Source organism: Bufo bufo, chromosome 6 (genome assembly GCF_905171765.1).
Source record: "Bufo bufo chromosome 6, aBufBuf1.1, whole genome shotgun sequence".
NCBI classification, from domain to species: domain Eukaryota; kingdom Metazoa; phylum Chordata; class Amphibia; order Anura; family Bufonidae; genus Bufo; species Bufo bufo.
In genome coordinates, this window is record NC_053394.1 from 70,382,018 (window position 1) to 70,400,771 (window position 18,754).

General features: G+C 45.0%; 1 protein-coding gene across 2 annotated transcripts in view; it reads left to right on the plus strand.

The window, feature by feature from the left end:
* SUFU (SUFU negative regulator of hedgehog signaling) overlaps nt 1-18,754 on the plus strand; it is a 46,855-nt gene that overhangs the window by 17,725 nt on the left and 10,376 nt on the right. Inside the window, exons 3-8 of one of the 2 annotated variants that reach the window (XM_040434999.1) lie at nt 3,614-3,750; nt 7,354-7,496; nt 8,830-8,915; nt 9,098-9,170; nt 12,398-12,554; nt 12,672-12,783. In XM_040434999.1, the coding sequence (XP_040290933.1) occupies nt 3,614-3,750; nt 7,354-7,496; nt 8,830-8,915; nt 9,098-9,170; nt 12,398-12,554; nt 12,672-12,783 (708 nt within the window). The remainder of the gene's footprint in view (nt 1-3,613; nt 3,751-7,353; nt 7,497-8,829; nt 8,916-9,097; nt 9,171-12,397; nt 12,555-12,671; nt 12,784-18,754) is intronic. The other variant, XM_040435000.1, reaches the window with a different exon arrangement.

Below are 18,754 nucleotides of genomic sequence, written 5' to 3' on the forward strand. Positions count from 1 at the left end.
GGCAGCAGATTGTGCTGTGTAAACGGCAATCTGCTGCCCAGAAACAATGATTCTGTATGGGGACGAGTGATCGCAATATTGATCCCTCATCCTCATACTGTGGAGGAGATCGCTGCATGTAAATACAGACATTACCTCCTCTAAACGAGCAGCCGGCTGTCAGGAAGGAACGCTTCCGCCCCAACAATCGGCTCGTGTAAACCCGCCTTAATACAGAGAAAACAAGTCCTTACATAGAACGGTCAGGAAGAGCTGCTAACTAATATAGATATTTTATCAGAGAAGTATTGATTGGTTGGATCGGAGTCTGAGACACTGTATGCGGAGTCTGGCTTCAACTTACAATGGGTCAGAAAAGACTCATGTATGAAATATTCTATTCTGAGGCCGTTGGATCTAGAGGGAGCACTCCTACCCTCTCCATTCATTGGAGACCAAAAGAGCATCCTTTTGCCATGCGCTGGGCCAGTGTGCCTCCGAATACTTGCACTTTCCTACCGAACATGTACTATAATATATTTATAATCTAGATCTATAATTTGTATCCTTATTGGTGACGCATCAGTCACTTCTGTATCTCTCGGAAGATGATCTGCACAGATCCTTCTAAACAGAGAAAAGGATAAATGACTTGTACATGGGCATCTCCCTTGCTCATGTTCTGTACCCTTCTCGCCCATCTGTGGCATTCCTACAGCAGAGAGGGCATCTCTGTACAGTGAACAGGTGGTCCCGTACACTGCAGACAGGCGGTGGTGGGCTCCCGTGTACGGCCTTGTGCGCTGATTCTCTGTTCGCATGCCGCAGTTCTCAGCTCATTGAACGGAGGGCATAAACTGAATGTGCACACAACCAATTCAGCAATGGTCACTGCTAGCTGAGGGTAACCCAAATTCGGAAAACACTACACTATTTAAATCCCACGGGCGCCTTATAATTAATACATACCTCTTATTATAAATTGACTAAAATTGCCCTATTAATAGGTGTCTATATTAAAATTGTGCAAAACCACATTCATCCGCAACACCACTAGAGATGGGGGGGGGGGGGGGGCTATGATACCGGGTCTCTTACATCTATTTTTCCCTGCCAAACCTAATGTCCTATGCTAGCTAACTGTCCCTCCTTGTCCTTGCGCTGCGAGAGCGACTGCCCGGCTTAGTCAATTGCTAAGGGAAGGACCTTAATGCTAATCAAGGATAGAACGTGCGCAATAAGTCCCTAGAACATAAATAAGTAAGGGACACAAATGTCAATACAAGAAATTGTTCCAACGCGTTTCATTGGTTACAAACCAACTCATCAATTCATAAGTGCCTCATTGTAAAGACACAAAGTATCACCTTTGATTGCTCCCACCCAGGTTGGCGATGATCAGTCGCCCCAATCCTGGATTTATATTGTATTCAGTACATAGTCATGCAAACCCAAACGAGCCTAGAATACATTGGAATTAGCTCAGTGATAATTCAAACATCAAAAAAGCAGCGAGATCCTTGGCTCTCCTCCTCATATGTGGGTGAACATAGAGTGGCAGCGGTACAGGCGGCGTCCACAATGGTGATTTTTGAAACGGCTGCCTGGGACGCCGATCCCGCTCTCCTGAATCACATGACTCGTCACGTGCAAATCACATGACCGGAGTGAGACGCGCAAGTGATCTCTGATCCGCCGGTCACAGTGCGATGAGACGGTAAAAGGGCAGGGAGGGGGAGGTGATTAGGGCAAAACATCCTCCTTCACCTCTACACCCATTGAACTTGGAAATATAGTAAAGTGCTCCCTGTCCGTATGGTGGCGATCCACGGAGCACTAGGGCTTAGATTGGCAAGGGTTAAAAAAGTCTAACTGATGGGACATCTCCATTATTTTCCAGGATGAAATATCTTCTATCCTAATCAGTCCGATATAATAGGACATTTCACATTATTCTTTATACCATTATCACATTATTAAAATATTTCATGTTTTATTTTCCAAGGTCAGCTCGTCAGCATTTTCATATTTCGTTACCCGAAGTACATATATAGATGGATGGATATATATGAAACAATACAATCTATTGGGTCGTGTTACATCAAAGTACACACCTCAATTATCATATCATATTTGCTCACATTATTCTTCAGACTGAGACCCTCAGTCAATTGTCTCTCAAATCATTAATATATGTATAGTTAGATATAGCAGCCGTATGGCAGCTGCTCATTAAGCCGGGCACCTCAGAGAAAGGTTCCTCGAAAGGTGATACCCTAAATCTGTCTTGAAAAGAGCAATCCAACTGAACTCTTATAGCCTCGTACGCAATTCAAAAATCCACCAGGTCTCTTTGCAGGATTTTTTTTTTTTTTTTGTCCCAATCGCCCCCTCTCATTGGTGGGACACACAATTTCAATACCCATTTGATTCCTGAATAAATTCCCCCATGTTGGTTTTTCAATAGGTTTGGCCAATGGGGTGTCTCTACTGTGTCGCATATCGCCCAGGTGTTCACCAATACGCCTCCTTAGCTCCCGAGTGGTCTTGCCCACTATTCCAGGCCATATCCACATGTCGCTTTGTAGATGACTCCCCTACACTGACAGTTGATAAATTGTCTGATCACGTATCTCTTTTGGGTCACACAACTGGTGCATTCTCGTCCCGGGGTGATTTGTTCACATGCCACATATCCACTACAGTGATGGCACCCCCATATCGGGGCAAAGCCAACTTCCTCCTGTGTTTTTTTTTTTTTTTTTTTTTTTAAGATGGATCGCTGAAGTAGCTATGGACTAACCTGTCTCGTAGGCTACGTCCCCTCCAATATGTAAGCTGTGGAGTCTCCAAAATGGCATCCTTAATATCAGGATCCATTTGGAGAATCCCCCAGTCTCTAATCTCCTTGGCTGCTCCATCATAAGTGGCAATGAAACGTATTGGATTAGCCACATTCAGTTTTTTACGAGGATATAAGAGTTCAGTTTGATTACTCTTAAGGGCTCTCTGATGAACCTTTCTCAAGACCGATTTAGGGTATCCTCTTTCGAGGAACCTTTCTCTGGGGTCCCTGGCTTGCTGTTTGAAATCCTCTAAAGATGAGCCATTTCTCCTAATCCTCAGATATTGCCCAGTAGGGATTCCCTGTTTTAGGGGCTGCGGGTGATGGCTGAATTGATGAACCCCCTGATGAGTTGGTTTGTAACCAATGAAACATTTGTGTCCCTTACTTATTTATGTTCTAGGGACTTATTGCGTACATTTTATCATTGATTAGCATTAAGGTCCTTCCCTTGGCAATTGACGAAGCCGGGCAGTCGCTCTCGCAGCGCAGGGACAAGGAGGGACAGTTAGCTAGCATAGGACATTAGGTTTGGCAGGGAAAAATAGATGTAAGAGACCCGGTATCATGGCCCCCATCCCTAGTCTCTAGTGGCGTTGAGGATGAATGTGGTTTTGCACAATTTTAAAATGTACACCAATTTTAGTCAATTTATAACAAGTTATGTATTAATTATAAGGCGCCTGTGAGATTTAAATAGTGTAGTTTAGTTATTTCATAAACTGCTTATTCTTTAGGAATAAGAGCAAAAAAATAACAACCATTTTTAAGATTTCTAATCTTTTTCAGATACACAGGACTTGATGGACCCAGTGGTTTTGGATTTGAGCTTTCCTTCAGGCTAAAGAGAGAACCAGAGGAATCTGCGCCTCCAACATGGCCAGCAGAATTGATGCAGGGTCTTGCAAGATACGTGTTTCAGTCTGGTAAGTATCCGTTGTCCTCTGCCGTCTACGATGTGGTTGAGTAAATTGAGGATCGTTCTTTTTGAAGTGTGCGACAAGGAAAGTTTTTGGTAACACCTTGTGTACCTGAATATGGAAGTATGCCAGTGTTACTGTCCTAGAGGCCAGGTTGTTGGCAGTTCGAGTCCAAATCCTCCTGATGAGTTCCCCTTTAATGAGCATTTTCATGCATATAAACCCTTTTAGTGCTGGTTTCATTGGCCTGAAATTCATCAATTCTTATCCTATTAGTCTGACTCCTTCACCCGTCCCAGTCTTGATGCCACGTTGTGAGAAGAAACAACCACTTCTTGTATATCTCATACCAGAGCAGCCGGGTCACTGATTTAGAAGTGTCATTAGTCTGGAATCGGGGGGGGTGTACCTACACAGACTGACCACGACGGCACTGACTGGATAGAGCAAGACAACATTTGCTGCCTGCCTTCCTTCCTTCCTTCCTTCCTTCCTTCCTTTAAATAAGGGCAATAAGTGCCACCTGTTTTTCAAAGAAGAATGACCTCACTCATTGAACTCCACACTGCTATTATTTTGAACATGCCCCTTTCAATAAGTGATTTGAATTAAACAGAATCAGCAGCTTGCATGGCATGACTGTTGGGTCTATTGGGTTTCAATTACTCTACTACACCTGCTAGTAAATTATTTGCCATGTAGAAATATCATTTCTACCAAAAACGGTGATTGACCAGGTTAGTGATGTCTGACTGCTATTATTTTGAACACAACTGTATGTCCATTTACTTTAACCCTAGCTGTTGGGGACCTATAAAGTATTTGCAAACAGAGGAGGAAATAGCGGGGGAAGCACATCCGTTCAAGTGTGGCCCACCTAAAGTTCCATTCTACTGAGTCGAATGCTTTTTCATTATCTAGTGACACTAAACCCCCCCCCCCCCCCCCCCCCCCCTTTATTATCATGCTGAACCTGGAGGTTGGTAAATGGATGTCTAGGGTTTATGTCCGTCATTTTCCCCGGCATGAACCCCGACTGACCCACCCCCACCACAGAGAGGATCCCTTCCCTCGGCCGCAGTGCCAGTACCTTAGCTAGAATTTTTACATCTAGATTTAGGAGCGAAATGGGTCTGTAGGAGCTGCACTGGTCCAGAGGCTTCCCTGGCTTATGTATGACCACAATGGTCGCCTCTGAAAAAGGAGGAGGTAAAGAACCATGCTCCCAAGCGTGTTCATGGAGCTTCCGGAGTCTGGGGCAGTGTTAGAGTGAAGTTTGTACTATTCAGCCGGGAAGCCATCCGGACCAGGAGCCTTTCACACCATTAAAGATTTAATAGCCGGCTCAATTTCTGCCTACCGTAATCTGTGCCGCTAAGGCCTCCCCATCTTCTCGTCCAAGTGCGGGAAGTGGGATCCCAGCTAAATAACGGGTTATGGTTGCCGGAGTACATGTAGTTTTAGTAGCCTATAAGTTAGAATAATGGGAAGAAAATTGACGACCTGCATCTCGTGGTTCAACCACTAGTTCACCCCAGCAACCACTGTATGGGGAGATTCTGGGCGAGCCATGTAGGCCAATGCTCTACCATTTTTATCCCCATCTGAGAAGACCGTTTGCCACTGAGCCAACAGCTTTTTCTGGGTATAGTCCGATGTAGACAAAACAATCGCTGTGCTCCCAGCCAATCCCCTTGTTTCCCATTACTTGGATCCCGCAGATACTCCTGCTCCCTGCTAGAGACTGCCTCCTCCAACTTGGCGCTTTCCTGTGCGTCGCTATCGCGTGGATTAATACACCCCTCATCACAGACTTAAAGGCATCCCATTCTAGTAGAGGGTTCAAAGACCCTTCATTCTGCGCCCAATAGTGTTCCAAACCCTGGTGCCACTGGGAGAACATCTAGCCACACTGGATTCAAACGCCACCATCTAGGTAAGTATTCACTGGTTCTAATATAAGGTAGCAGATCCCTACTGACGAAGGCTTAGTCTATACTAGACATAACATGAGAACTGGGCAGGATCAGGGTGGAGATGGCGCCAGATCTCTATTAGCCCATGTGCCTCTGCCCAATGCAAAAGGGACCTATTATGTGATGCCTGAGGATGTAATCTGTCTCTCAAGGGGTCTAAAGTCACGTTATAGTCACCCACAATGATAAGGGGAGGCACTGACACAAAACCCACAGAAGCACTCCGTAGTGCTTCCGATTTTCGTACCGCACCGTATCTCCCGGATTTTGAATGGGTCCACATCCGCTGTTTGCGGGCAGCAATACAGGCACAGACTTTCTACGGCCGTACGCATGAGGCCTAACTCTGTCTTTTGTTTCTGTAGTAAATGAGTGTATACATGGAGATGCTAGGGTTTTGGACCACATGGGGCAGATTTATCATGAGGAGAATTTTTTAAGTTGTTTTTTCTGCTCTTGTCAATGTAAGGCTTCATGCACACCACCGCGTCCCGGGCCAATACTGAGCGTCCGCAATATACGGGCCCCGGCAGTTTTTGCACCGTATCATAGGTGTGGACCTATTCACTTGAATGGGTCCGCAATCTGGGAGGTCCGGTGTGGAACGGAGGCACAGAACCCCATGGAAGTACTAGAGTGCTTCCGAGGTGTCTTTCTCCATGCTTCTGCACCGCCAAAATAAGTTGTGCATGCACTACTTTTTTGCGGTGCGGACGATCACGGACCCATTGTGAAGGCAGGCATATTTTCTGGCCAAAACCCCATAGGCGGTCACTCAATTCCCTTGGTTCGTCTGACTATTAAAGGGGTTTTCAGGGTTCAAGACATTGATGGCTTATCCCTGGGACAGGCTATCAATATTAGGTTGGTGGAATGGGGGGGGGCACGCGCGCGCATCTCTTGGCATCCATGATGATCAGGGTATGAAGGGGGTCCAGCGCATCTCTTCATTGTCTACATGAAGCTATCTACTGGCATGCTGTGCAGAATATGGCGCTTTGTCCTATTCCTCTGAATGGGATGAAGCCTAGATACTCTGCATCACCTCTGCTGTGTAGAAATACATAGCCCCTTCAAGAAGCTGGGCAGCAGGGGACGCCAAGAGTCAACTCCCCTCTGATGTAGTATTCATGACATATCTTAAAGATTGGCCGTCAGTATCCCGGAGAACACTTCCAGTAGCACTATGCGCAGCAGCTGTATACCAAGTGACACGCACCACTAGGACTAGCGTTACTGTTGCTTATTGAAATAAGGATAAAAATAAAAACCTATTCAGTTCTCTGGACTGTGTTGTGCCATCACTCTGCTATTCCTCCTGGAAATGTATGAATAAACTAGCATTTACCTCGTCAGTGTGACCTCTTCCTGAACGCTCTACGTTCTCTGGTATTTCTCAAGTTTTAAGACAATGTAGGGACATTAGCAAGGCGAATAGTAACACCCCAATAGTCAGTTTATTCGTCCATTTCCCGGAGGAATAACAAAGTAACCACACAGGAATGGTGACAGGCCCGCTTTATAATACATATACCGTCTGTTCATGGTGCTGCTGCTAGCTCAAAGACCAACTAAATGAATGAAATACCGCCGTGTAGCATGAAGTGATAGATGTATTGCCTTGTCTCCTCAGAGAACACCTTCTGCAGTGGAGATCATGTATCGTGGCACAGCCCGCTAGACAATAGCGAGTCTCGAATTCAGCACATGCTTCTAACTGAAGACCCTCAGATGCGCCCAGTGCAGACTCCATTTGGCATTGTGTCCTTTTTACAGGTGAGTTTGTCATTGAATTTCCCACTGTACGTATTGATGGCATATTGATTCGAAATGGCGTCGAGATCTTCTCCTGGAGGCTTGACTAGCGATGCCTTGAGTGACTGGCACTAAGCAGTTTGGCTCCCGACCAGATATATATAGCAGCACTTTAAACAACATGAATGAATTCAGAGAAAAAGCACCTGGCAAAACTTAAAGGGGTTGTCTGCTTTTGTTATATTGCTGACCTATCCTCAGGATAGGTCCTCAATATCAGATCGGCGGGGCCCCCAACTCTGGGCACCCCCACCGATCAGCTGTTTAAAGAGACCACAGAGCTCCTAGGGGTGCTGTGTTGTCTTCACCGCTTACCTGCTCGCCGTCGACATTGCAGCGGCAAGCAGGCAGAATTGCAAGTCCTCTGTCCCATTCACTTGAATAGGAAGGAGCCATCCTATAGAAGTGAATGGGACGGAGGAACTGTAATTACATCTGCTCACCGCTGCAATGTTACGGTGAAGAGAACACCGCACTCGTACAAGCGCTGCCGTCTCTTCAAACAGCTGATCGGCCGGGGTTCCGGGTGTTGCCCATAGCAGCCAGTCACATTCTACATGAGGCCGTTTGGGAAATTAAAGCAGCAGCTTAAGGGCTCATGCACGCAAACCTTTTTATAATTTATTATTTTATTTTTTTTATCCTGTGTTTGTTCCATTTCTTGTTTGTGGCCTGTATGTGGAACCTTTCACTTCAAAGGGGCCACAAAAAAAAACAACGAAATGACTGTGTGCATTCAGTGTCTGCATGGCCGTTCCGCAAGAAAATAGAACATGTCCATTAAACGGACAAGGATAGGACAGTTCTATATAGAGCAGAACGTTCACACGGCCACTATCAATGTTTTCCGGCTCCGCAATTTGCGGCCTGCAGCAACGCCCGTATGCATGAGCCCTAACTGGTTGCCTTATGCAGCTACTTAGAGGACCGGTCACCAAAAAATGCAGTGCAATCTGCAGGCAGCATGTAAGAGAGCAGGAGGAGCTGAGCGGAGTGATAAATAGTTTTGCGGGGAAAGACTGACCGCTATCTCTGTATACCCACTAATACACACAATGCTATCAATCACTGATGACGGCAAATATATAAATGTATAAATTGCAGGTTTTATGGAATCTTTTCCTACAAAACTATATATTGCTCAGCTCCTCCTGCTCTAGAACGTGGTGCTTTCTTTAACTAACTTTTCTTTTGCACCAGTTTTGATAAATCGCCCCCATTCATAGTTCACATTGTATCAGATGCATAGAACGCATGTATAGCGTGATAACATGTACATTGGTTTCTCTGTTAGATAGTTGGTGTTTGCACTGAGGAGCTACATGCGGCTCAGCAGTGGAACGGACAGGGAATACTAGAACTTCTCCGCACCGTGCCAGTGTAAGTAGTTGGTGGGTTTATTTGCTCGGATGATGTAAATTTAGTATGTGGGTAGCACCTACAATACTTTATACCTTCTTGTACTCCTACTGTGCCGGTTAGTGATGTGTTTTCTCATAGAGAATGGTTTTGATCTTTAATTTGCTTGTAGGATGTTAACTGTAAAATATTCCTCTCTTCAGGGCCGGTGGACCGTGGCTGATCACAGACATGCGAAGAGGAGAGACTATTTTTGAGATTGATCCTCATTTGCAAGTATGTTTACCTGATGCGGCTCAGAATAGGGACTTGATAAGTATCTTAAAGGGGTTATCCTATGATTGTTATAAAAAAATGAAAATCAGACATTATACAGTCCATGACAATCTCTTCCTAACAAAGCTAGAACCAGCCCTGTACCTCACATGGATCCAGAGATATCCTTCCCCATTTATTGCTCTTAGATTTGTAAAGCTGACAGCTCCTTTCTCCTGCAGCTCTCTTCCTCTTTCGCAGCTTCTACGGCCCCTTTCAGACGAGAGAGTTCCACGCATCACTCGCAGTGTAAGTACGCAGCAGCTCCCGTCCTGTCCTCCCAGCACTGCCGGGGTCGCATAGCATTATATTGATTTATGATGCTATGTAACCCTTCCAGTTCTGGAATGTATTGGATAGCACTGACATAATGCTGTCACTGCAATACAATACATTCCAGAACTGTAAGGGTTACATAGCTTCATAAATCAATATAATGCTATGCGACCCCGGCAGTGGTGGGAGTTCAGGGCGGGAGCTGTCTTATGCTCGCGCTGCGAGTCCAGAGTGTGGAACTCGCTCGTCTGAAAGTGGCCTAACAGAGGATATAGCTGGTGGCAGTTGAAGGATGGAACTGAGCACGTGCGTCCACTTCGGTGAGTTGGACAGAGATAAGGAAAAGAACAAACAGGTGGAGCTATACAGATAAATTGCAGTGAATAACTCGGTTGCTTTACTAAATTTTAATTACACGCAGTTACAAAAGTATTCACATGTTTTATAATGTGACTGCATCTAGACTGTGATGTGAATTGGCATATCTAGTTTGAATGAAATCCACATTGCCTAGCCAGCCAAAAAAAGGGGAGTAGCTTGCATGAGTATTATAGGAATAGTCTCAAGATTAGGCTGAGTACATAGGATATGCTGCTGTTTGAAGGAAATGCAGCAAGCTATACCACTACTGTACAGCATCCGGCTGCTGGGGTAAAATACCTCACAGGTCAGGAGGCAGGATAATGAAAGTATGAATAAAGTCTTACGGTTACAGCACATTGCATAATGTAATCAGTGAGCTGGGCAGCGGCTGGCAGCTTCCTTGATTTGTGTGTACTGCTGCCTAGCAGCGACCTTCTTGTAACCAAGAATAGAAGTGAAACTGAGCACAGACCATAAAGGGGTTGTCTCACTTCAGAAAGTGGCATTTATCATGTAGAGAAAGTGACAAGGCACTTACTATTGTATTGTGATTGTCCATATTGCTTCCTTTGCTGGCTTGATTCATTTTTCCATCACATTATACTCTGCTCGTATCCAGGAATTACGACCACCCTGAAAGCCAGCAGCGGTGGTTGGCCTTTTTGGTGACTGGGACCGTGGGAGCGCACATAAGCATGAATGCGCAGCAGATCCCATCCGAGCCACTTCATATGTGCGCTGCAGCTGTGATCTTAAAGGGTAACTGTCATGTTTTCATCAAAAAAATCAATTTTAGCATATGTTACTGCTGCAGCAGCATTATGCATAAAGCAATCTTTAGTTTCTTCACATACCACTGAGTTTTTCCCTTAGTTACGGCTTTTTAAACATTTACAATATGAGGACCTTCTCAAGATGGCTCCTCTGCCAGTTGTCTGAGGCCAAAACTGCTTTCCCTCACTTCCCATACACACTTGCTGTATCCAGCAGCTCCCTGCGAGCCAATCAGATTGGATTACTGAGAGACACGCCTCCTGACTCTGAAGCCTAATGCAGGCATGCAGTGTGAAGGCCCGCCCCTCCATCTTCCTGTCTTCTTAGCAAGAGACAGACAAGCCATAGCAACTGTCTTTTAAGGGACCAGTGGAAAGGGACAGAGGACATTAATGAAAGCTGTTATTATAAGGTAATTACAGATCTTTTGACAATCATTAACAGACTCACTCTGGTATACATGCCTAGCTCTAATAAATTGGCAAATAAAAAAAATATGACGGTTACCCTTTAACCCCTTGATTCAAACAGTGGAAGCGCTGGCGTCTCCTCCTCCCTGTACCGATGCCATCTATTAGCATACAGGGTGTGATAAAAAAAAAAAAAAAGTTATAGCGTACTCTGCTTGTAAAGGTACTTAGTTTAACAAAAAAAAACGGTGAAAGGTCCTCTTTATCTTTCTCTACATAATAAATGCCACTTGCTGAAAGGTGCTAACCAAATTCACCACCTACCATTATTCACGTTGCCCTCTTAAGGTGGCATACACATACCCATGTGACTAACCAGAAAGACTTTGGGCATTAAAGGGGCAGAATTATCGTGCCTGTGTGTTATCTAAAAAATGTGAATACTGTAACTGAAAATTACAATAAAAAGATTATTTAAAAAAATATATATATGTGAATGCTAGAAAAATGCAGGCCTAATTACTTACAACTGCAGCCTGTGCCCACCTCAGTCCCTGCTGGAGAGATTTCTCTGTTTGCTGGGTCCGCATAGGGGGACAATGACAAGGTTAAGTCTTCTGCTGTCTTGACAGGCATTTACGATAAATCCATACTACTTAATGTTGGCCTATTATAATGTCTTTGTTACAATGCACTTTTAAAGTGTCCCAGTACTTTCAGTAATCTTTTGGTGGGGGTCTGAGCGCTGAGACCCCCGTGGATCTCTAGAACAAAGTGAGAGCAGCTTTGTCTCAGCGCACTTTATCTCCTTGATGAGCAAAACGGGCCCATAGACTTTCAGTTGAATCTGTCTTGCTTTCTGTCCTGCAGCAAGGAGAGAGAACGCACTCCTAATGCGAAGTTCACATCTCTGGCAAGCTGATACGGCACAAATGTCGGCCGGACCAAAAACCATTGCATGCAATGGTTTTTTGTCAGGCCAAAACCTGGAAGTTGTGCCATAAAGCGGTCTGATCACCACTGGACTTCATTACAGTCAATGGAGATCCAGTGGTGAATTATAAAATCCAGCAATGCCTGCAACAGCATGCCGAATCTGCTGCCATGGATGTGAGCGAGGCCTAAGTGAGCGTTTCTCTCCCCTCATTCTAGAGATTGGTGGCGGTCTGAGCGCTTAAACCTTCACCAATCTAAACTTTTGATAAGTCCCTATGACATATCCAAAGGTTACTGAAATTACAGGGACATTATAAGAAAAGCCTCTGGTGGACCTCTTATAGCGGTGCTTGCTTCACTGGATGTTCTTATAAAGGTGTTTTTTTTTTGTTTTTTGTTTTTTTTTTCCCCCTCACATTCATTTTTAAGCAGGAGAGAGTTGATAAAGGAATTGAGACTGAAGGCTCAAACCTCAGTGGTGTCAGTGCCAAATGTGCATGGGACGATTTAAGTCGCCCGCCAGAGGATGAGGACGACAGCAGAAGTATTTGTATAGGAACCCAACCACGGAAGTTATCTGGCAAAGGTTTGTATGGAAATGTGGTAAACTCAAGTAAAATTAGGACATATTTTACAAGTAATTCTAACTATTGTAGATAACATTTGCTGCTAGTCTGTAAGTCTCTTCTTGTGTTCATTTCAGATACGGAACAGATCCGTGAGGCGTTGCGAAGAGGCCTAGAAATTAACAGTAAATCTATCCTACCTCCAATAAGCTCACAGAGACACAATGGCATGAACCACGACCGAGCACCGTAAGTGGACACCAAGTACATTAATCTGCCATTGTGCTGACTGGTCCAAGAGTGACCACTCCTGTTTTTCGGGTGTCACCATCCGTCACTTGGCTTCAACAACATTTTGTTGAAATTTTCTTAATCTTACAAAGTCCAAAATGTTTTTTTTTTTTTAATCAGATCTTTTTTTATTGAACATTTTACAATGTAAATACACATTTTTACATATCACAAAGATGACATAGAGACATATTATCCATAAGGCTGATAAACTGGATACCAAACCATGTGTAATAATCAAATTTCAACCCAACCCCACCCTAACCTGCACAATACAAAGGCACACTATTAGATATTTCTATTCAGACGTCGAAACGACAGCCACGGTTCCCATAATTTTTCAAATTTTGCTGGGCATCCATGCTTCTGGTACACCATCCGCTCATAGCTTAACATCGTGTCAACAGTACTTAAGAATTCGCCTAGGGTTGGCGGCGCTGTCTGTATCCAATGTAGGGTGATTAACTTTCTAGGATATAACACTCTACCTATAGCTATTTTATGCACCTGACTCAAAGTCCAAAATTTAGTAATGATTCTCTTCTTAATATATCTTTACAGCAGTTGGAGTTCTGCTTTTCAGAAACAAAGCTCCAAATCCTCTGCAGAGATATATATTTGAAGAGAAGGTTCATTATATTTGATGCCAGTCACCCACCACCAGACATTACACTTGACGAGCAGATGATTCTAAAGATGCCAATGACCTCACCTTATTCACTGTCAGGGCTCATGCACACTAACGTTGTATGGGTCTGCATCCGAGACGCATTTTCTGCGGCTTTGTTGCAGACCCATTCACTTTATTGGGGCCGCAAAAGATTCAGACAGCACTCCATTCCATGGCCCCACAAAAAACATTAATAAAAGGTGTCCTATTCTTGTTTGTTTTGTGGACAAGAATAGGCATTTCTATTATGGCCGCCTGTTCAGTTCCATAAATTGTGGAACGCACACGGGTGGCATCAGTGTTTTGCGGATCCGCAATTTGCAGACCGCAAAACATGGCGCGGTCCCGTGCATGAGCCCTTAGACTGTTCATTTTGCCCTATGATCTCTGCAGCTCAAAGGGATCTATGATGCTCTGAGTTGCAGCGCAACTGCAGGTCTACTGTACTGTACTGAGAGCATCACTTGACTAGGTGATTTGCCTGGAACGCACAGCATCATGGATCACTGTGATGCGGCGAGTTCGGCTCACTACTTCTGCGTTTGGTGCAGGAAATGTGGCCGTCTCACAGACCTCATTTTACAATTTAAAAGATGATTTGTGTTAAATTTTCTTGTGATGCTCTGCTAAAATGTCATGTACAGAGCAGCTCAAGATCCATGCTGCATTACAGCCGGTGTCTGGACAGTTGTAACATTTGTAAAATACAGCAATGTGTAATGGTTTACAGCTAATGTAATAGGTGAGCTGGGCAGCGGCTGGCGGCTTCCTTGATTTTGGGTGTACTGCTGCCTAGCAGCGACCTTTTTGTAACCAAGAATAGTAATGAAAGTGAGCACAGACCATAAAGGGTTTCTCTCACTTCAGCAAGTGGCATTTATCACGTATAGAAAGTTTAATACAAGGCACTTACTAATGTATTGTAATTGTCCATATTGCCTCCTTTGCTGGCTGGATTCATTTTTCTATTATACACTGCTCATATCCAGCGGTTACGACCATGGCTGCAGCATGGATATGAGGTGACCGGGACAGGAGCTGCTGCGCATTCGTGTCTTTGTGCGCTTCCACGGTCCGGGACACCAAATAGGCCGGTGCCTTTTCCTATAGTCTGCAAGCTCGTCCACCGCTGCTGGATTACAGGGTGTTCCTAACCCCTGGACACGAACAGTGTATAATATGATGGGGAAAAATGACGCCAGCCAGCAAAGGAGGCAATATGGACAATCGCAATACATTAATAAGTGCCTTGTAGTAACTTTCTCTACATGATAAACGCCATTAGCTAAACTGAGACACCCCTTTAAACCGACACAATGCCTTGTAAAGCTAGCTCAACTGAATGTAATGATGCCTTTCACTTAACAATCCATTGTTTCAGGGAGGGTCTGGCAGAGGAAGCAGGAGGAGCAAGGGTGCACACAGTGGCTTGGGTCTACCCTCCTTGCAATTAAAAGGAGTCCGTCACCTCTATATGGCCATATACAGTGCTTACATTGTCCTATCGCACACCTATACATGAATGTAATAGTACCGTTGTTATTTTTCCCCTCCCCTCCATGACTGCACCTTACTTTGAGATTATCCTCCTCCTACCAAGCAGGGACAGGAAGCTTCAACCTTGCCGTCCTCAGTGTCTTCCTGTCCCTGCCAGGCCGAGGAGCAGGAGGAGTCCTTGTGCCTCAGTTCGGGAACCATAAAGAGGGGACAAAGCTGGAGCTGCAGCCGCATTTGCGGTTGCTTGGGGACTTACCTTGGGCAAGTAAGCTCAGTCTCTATGTGCCTGCCGCTGTCTGTATTTTCCCCACATGTGCGCCAGTAGAGGGGGCGGGCTGCGGAAACCGGACACTCCGGATTCTTTTGGCTGCCCGAGAATCTCGGCTCTGGCGGGTGACATCATCCGGGGTCCTGATCGGGCTGGCCAGGTTGAACGCCGTCCGGATGACGTCGGAGGTTTTGTTACTTCCGGTGATGGGCTTTAAGTTCTGGCGCGTGCTGGTCAAGGTGGATGTCACCTTTTCTCTCTTACCTTTGTATGATAAGAGTGACAAGGATGTGTCTGTAAAAGCCAAAACAGCGCAAAAATCCCAAAACAGCGCAAAAATCTAAGTCTCTTAGATGTGGTGTGTGTGTGTGTGGCTAGGCTTCCAGATGAATCCTCTAAAAAACTATGTAAAAAATGTACTGATTACATAGAGAGGAAGTACCTTCTTTAAGAGACGAAATGAAGGGCATATTAAGGCAGGAGTTAAGTTCCGCTTTGGCAGATTTTTCACCAGCTTCCAGTCACCCATCTACTACTTAGTATGGATCCAGGAAGGGATCACCCTCTTTTTCTTTTTCATCCTCATCCTCTGAAGATTTTTCAGACCAGGGGAAAAAAAACTAGTGATTCTGATAGTGATAGCGGTTTTAAAAAGTACCGTATTTATTTTCCTCCGAAGATATTAAAGAATTGTTAAAAGCTGTCAGAGCTACAATGGAAATAAAGAAGAAAAGTTTGGGATCTGCTCTGGATAAAATGAGCAATGCGCCGCACAGACCTGTGAGTTACAAGGAGTGCCGGGCGGCGCATGTAAGTACAATGCTGCAGAGTAACTGGCCATGGCAGATAGGACTTCAGTAGCGTCCTGGCTGCCATGGTAACCAATCGGAGCCCCAGCATTACACTGATTACAGTGATTTTTAATACTGGGGAGGGCGCACTGCCCACCAATGATTTTAATACGGGGGGCAGGGCGCACTGCCCACCAATGCAAACATTGTAGAAACATTCCCGGCACCCGACCTCTGACAGGGATCTGCTGTCCGCGCAATTAACCCCTCAGGTGCCGTGGATGGCAGCACCCTGTCAGAGGTGCGTCCCCATCACCATGAGAACGCCTCTGGTTTAGAATATACCATCGGATAGGAGTTTTCTCCAATCCGATGGTTATTTTAACTTCATCGAACCCGAACTTTGAACCGGGTTCGCTCAACACTAGCCGTGACCGAGCAGTGGGTGTAGAGCAGTGGGGGGGCGGGGGGGGGGGGGGGGGGGGCGTGATGTGATGTGATGTAGTGACAGCGGGGGGGAAGAAGAAATGACAGAGCTGGAGAGGTGGAGCAATGAAAGGTTCTGTCACGTCTCCGGCTCAGGGGGAGGAGCAGTGGCAGAGCGATCGGCTGCAGAGGATCGCAAGGCACATTATGCCTGAGGTCCAGTCCAAACAAAATGCTGCAAGCAGCATTTTGACCGGACCTCAGGCATAATTGTGCCTTGCAATCCCGTGCATCCGATCGCCTGCGGCTGTGGCTACGGTCACATTCACTTCAATGGATCGTCACGCCACCTCCTGCCCCACAACATAGTGAGCCGGCCGCGATGTAGTGCATTCTGGACAGAATCATCTGGTGTGAACGAGGACTAAACTTAGCCATTTAACACCACAAAGACTGGAACGCAAGCCAGCCACCTCCCTGCATAAGGAAGCGTGGCGGTGCATTGAAATATATAGTTTTGATTTTAAAAAAATTTTTGTATCAGGACAAGTAGATCGAGCCCCCGCTTTATACCTTCGACAAGTAGTGTTTGTTTTTTTCTTTTTTTCACACCCCTGGACAAGCTAATTCTAATCCCAGAGGATATCTTATCATCCCTAAAATGGTGGGAAATAAGACACCAATTTACAGACAGGAGTTCCTTGGGTTGTAAAGAATCTGTTAATTCTCCCTACCGACGCCAGTCTCTTGGGTTGGGGGGCTCATCTACGGAGTATGTCAGCCCAAGGGGAATGGTCTCAGACCCAGAGGAGACAGTCATCAAATTACCGGGAGCTACGAGCAGTTTGGAAAGCTCTGTCGTATTTCTCGGTGGAGTTGAGGGGTTCCAACCTACAGGTCAGATCAGACAACAAAACATAAACCATCAGGGGGGAACAAAAAGCAAAATCTTACACTCCCTAACCACCTGGATTTTTTTCTGGGCAGAAAAGAATGTTATCTCTCTGTCAGCGGTTTTTCTAAAAGGGACACAAAATACCAGGGCAGATTTTCTAAGTTGCAAAAAATTGGATCCAGGAGAGTGGAGTCTAAAAAAGGAGATATTCAACTCTCTTGTCCAGAGATGGGGTCCTCCACAAATAGATTTACTTGCAAACAAAAACAATTGGAAGTTGCCAATTTACTTCTCCCTGGATCCAAGGGACAAAAAGAGTGCAGGAACAGACGCTCTTGCGATCCGGTAGAATTTTCTTTTAGCTTATTGCTTCCCACCACTGCCTCTAATTCCGAGAGTCCTAAGAAAAATAAGAGAGGAGAGAGCGAATGTAATTCTGATGGTACCAAACTGGCTGAGGAGGTCTTGGCATCTGCTTCTTATAAAAATGACTAATGAAAAAACCTGGGTTCTACCGTGGTCCCAGGACCTTCTAACGCAAGGCCCGATTTTCCATCCCAAAGCAGAAATGTTACACCCGTCAGCCTGGATTCTGAGAGGTTAATTTTAAAATCTAAGGGCCTATCTGACTCTGTAGTCAACACCATGTTAGCCAGCAAGAAAAGTGACTAGTAGGATCTACCAGAAAATCTGGAAAAAATACATTTCTTGGTGCTCTGAGAATCCTTCAGTTAAAGTGGGCAACATTCCCTCAATTTTAGATTTTTTACAAGAAGGATTTAACAAAGGGTTATTTCGGCCTTGAGCGATTCTTTGGACGAAAGGTTGGCCTCTAACCCGTGGATCATACGATTCATGAAAGGTGCAGAAAGACTTAGACCTAGAATAAGACCACTAGTTGCTCCTTGGGACTTGAACTTGGTTCTTTCAGGGCTTACTAATCCCCCATTTTTGATCCTTTGGAGGTAGCGAACATTAAATACTTTGACACTCAAGACGGTATTTCTTGTTGCAATTACTTCAGCTCACAGGGTTAATCAAATACAAGCTTTCTTGCTCGTTATCATTGGGGGGGGGGGACAGGACTGTTGGTATAGTGCAAAATACAAGCCTTTTCTATTAGAGAACCCTTCTTAACTGTTAGAGATGACAGAATTATCTTAAGGTTTGATAACCCTTTCTTACTCAAGGTAGTCTCCGATTTTCACAGGATGGAGGAAGTTATCCTTCCCTTATTTTGTGAAAACCCCAAGTTGGAAGCGGAAAAAGCTTTCCACAGTTTGGACGTCAAAAGATGTGTCTCGAAATATTTATCGGATACTAAGTCCTGGAGAAGATCCAATAACCTCTTCATTCAGTTTCTAGGCGGTAGAAAAGGTTTA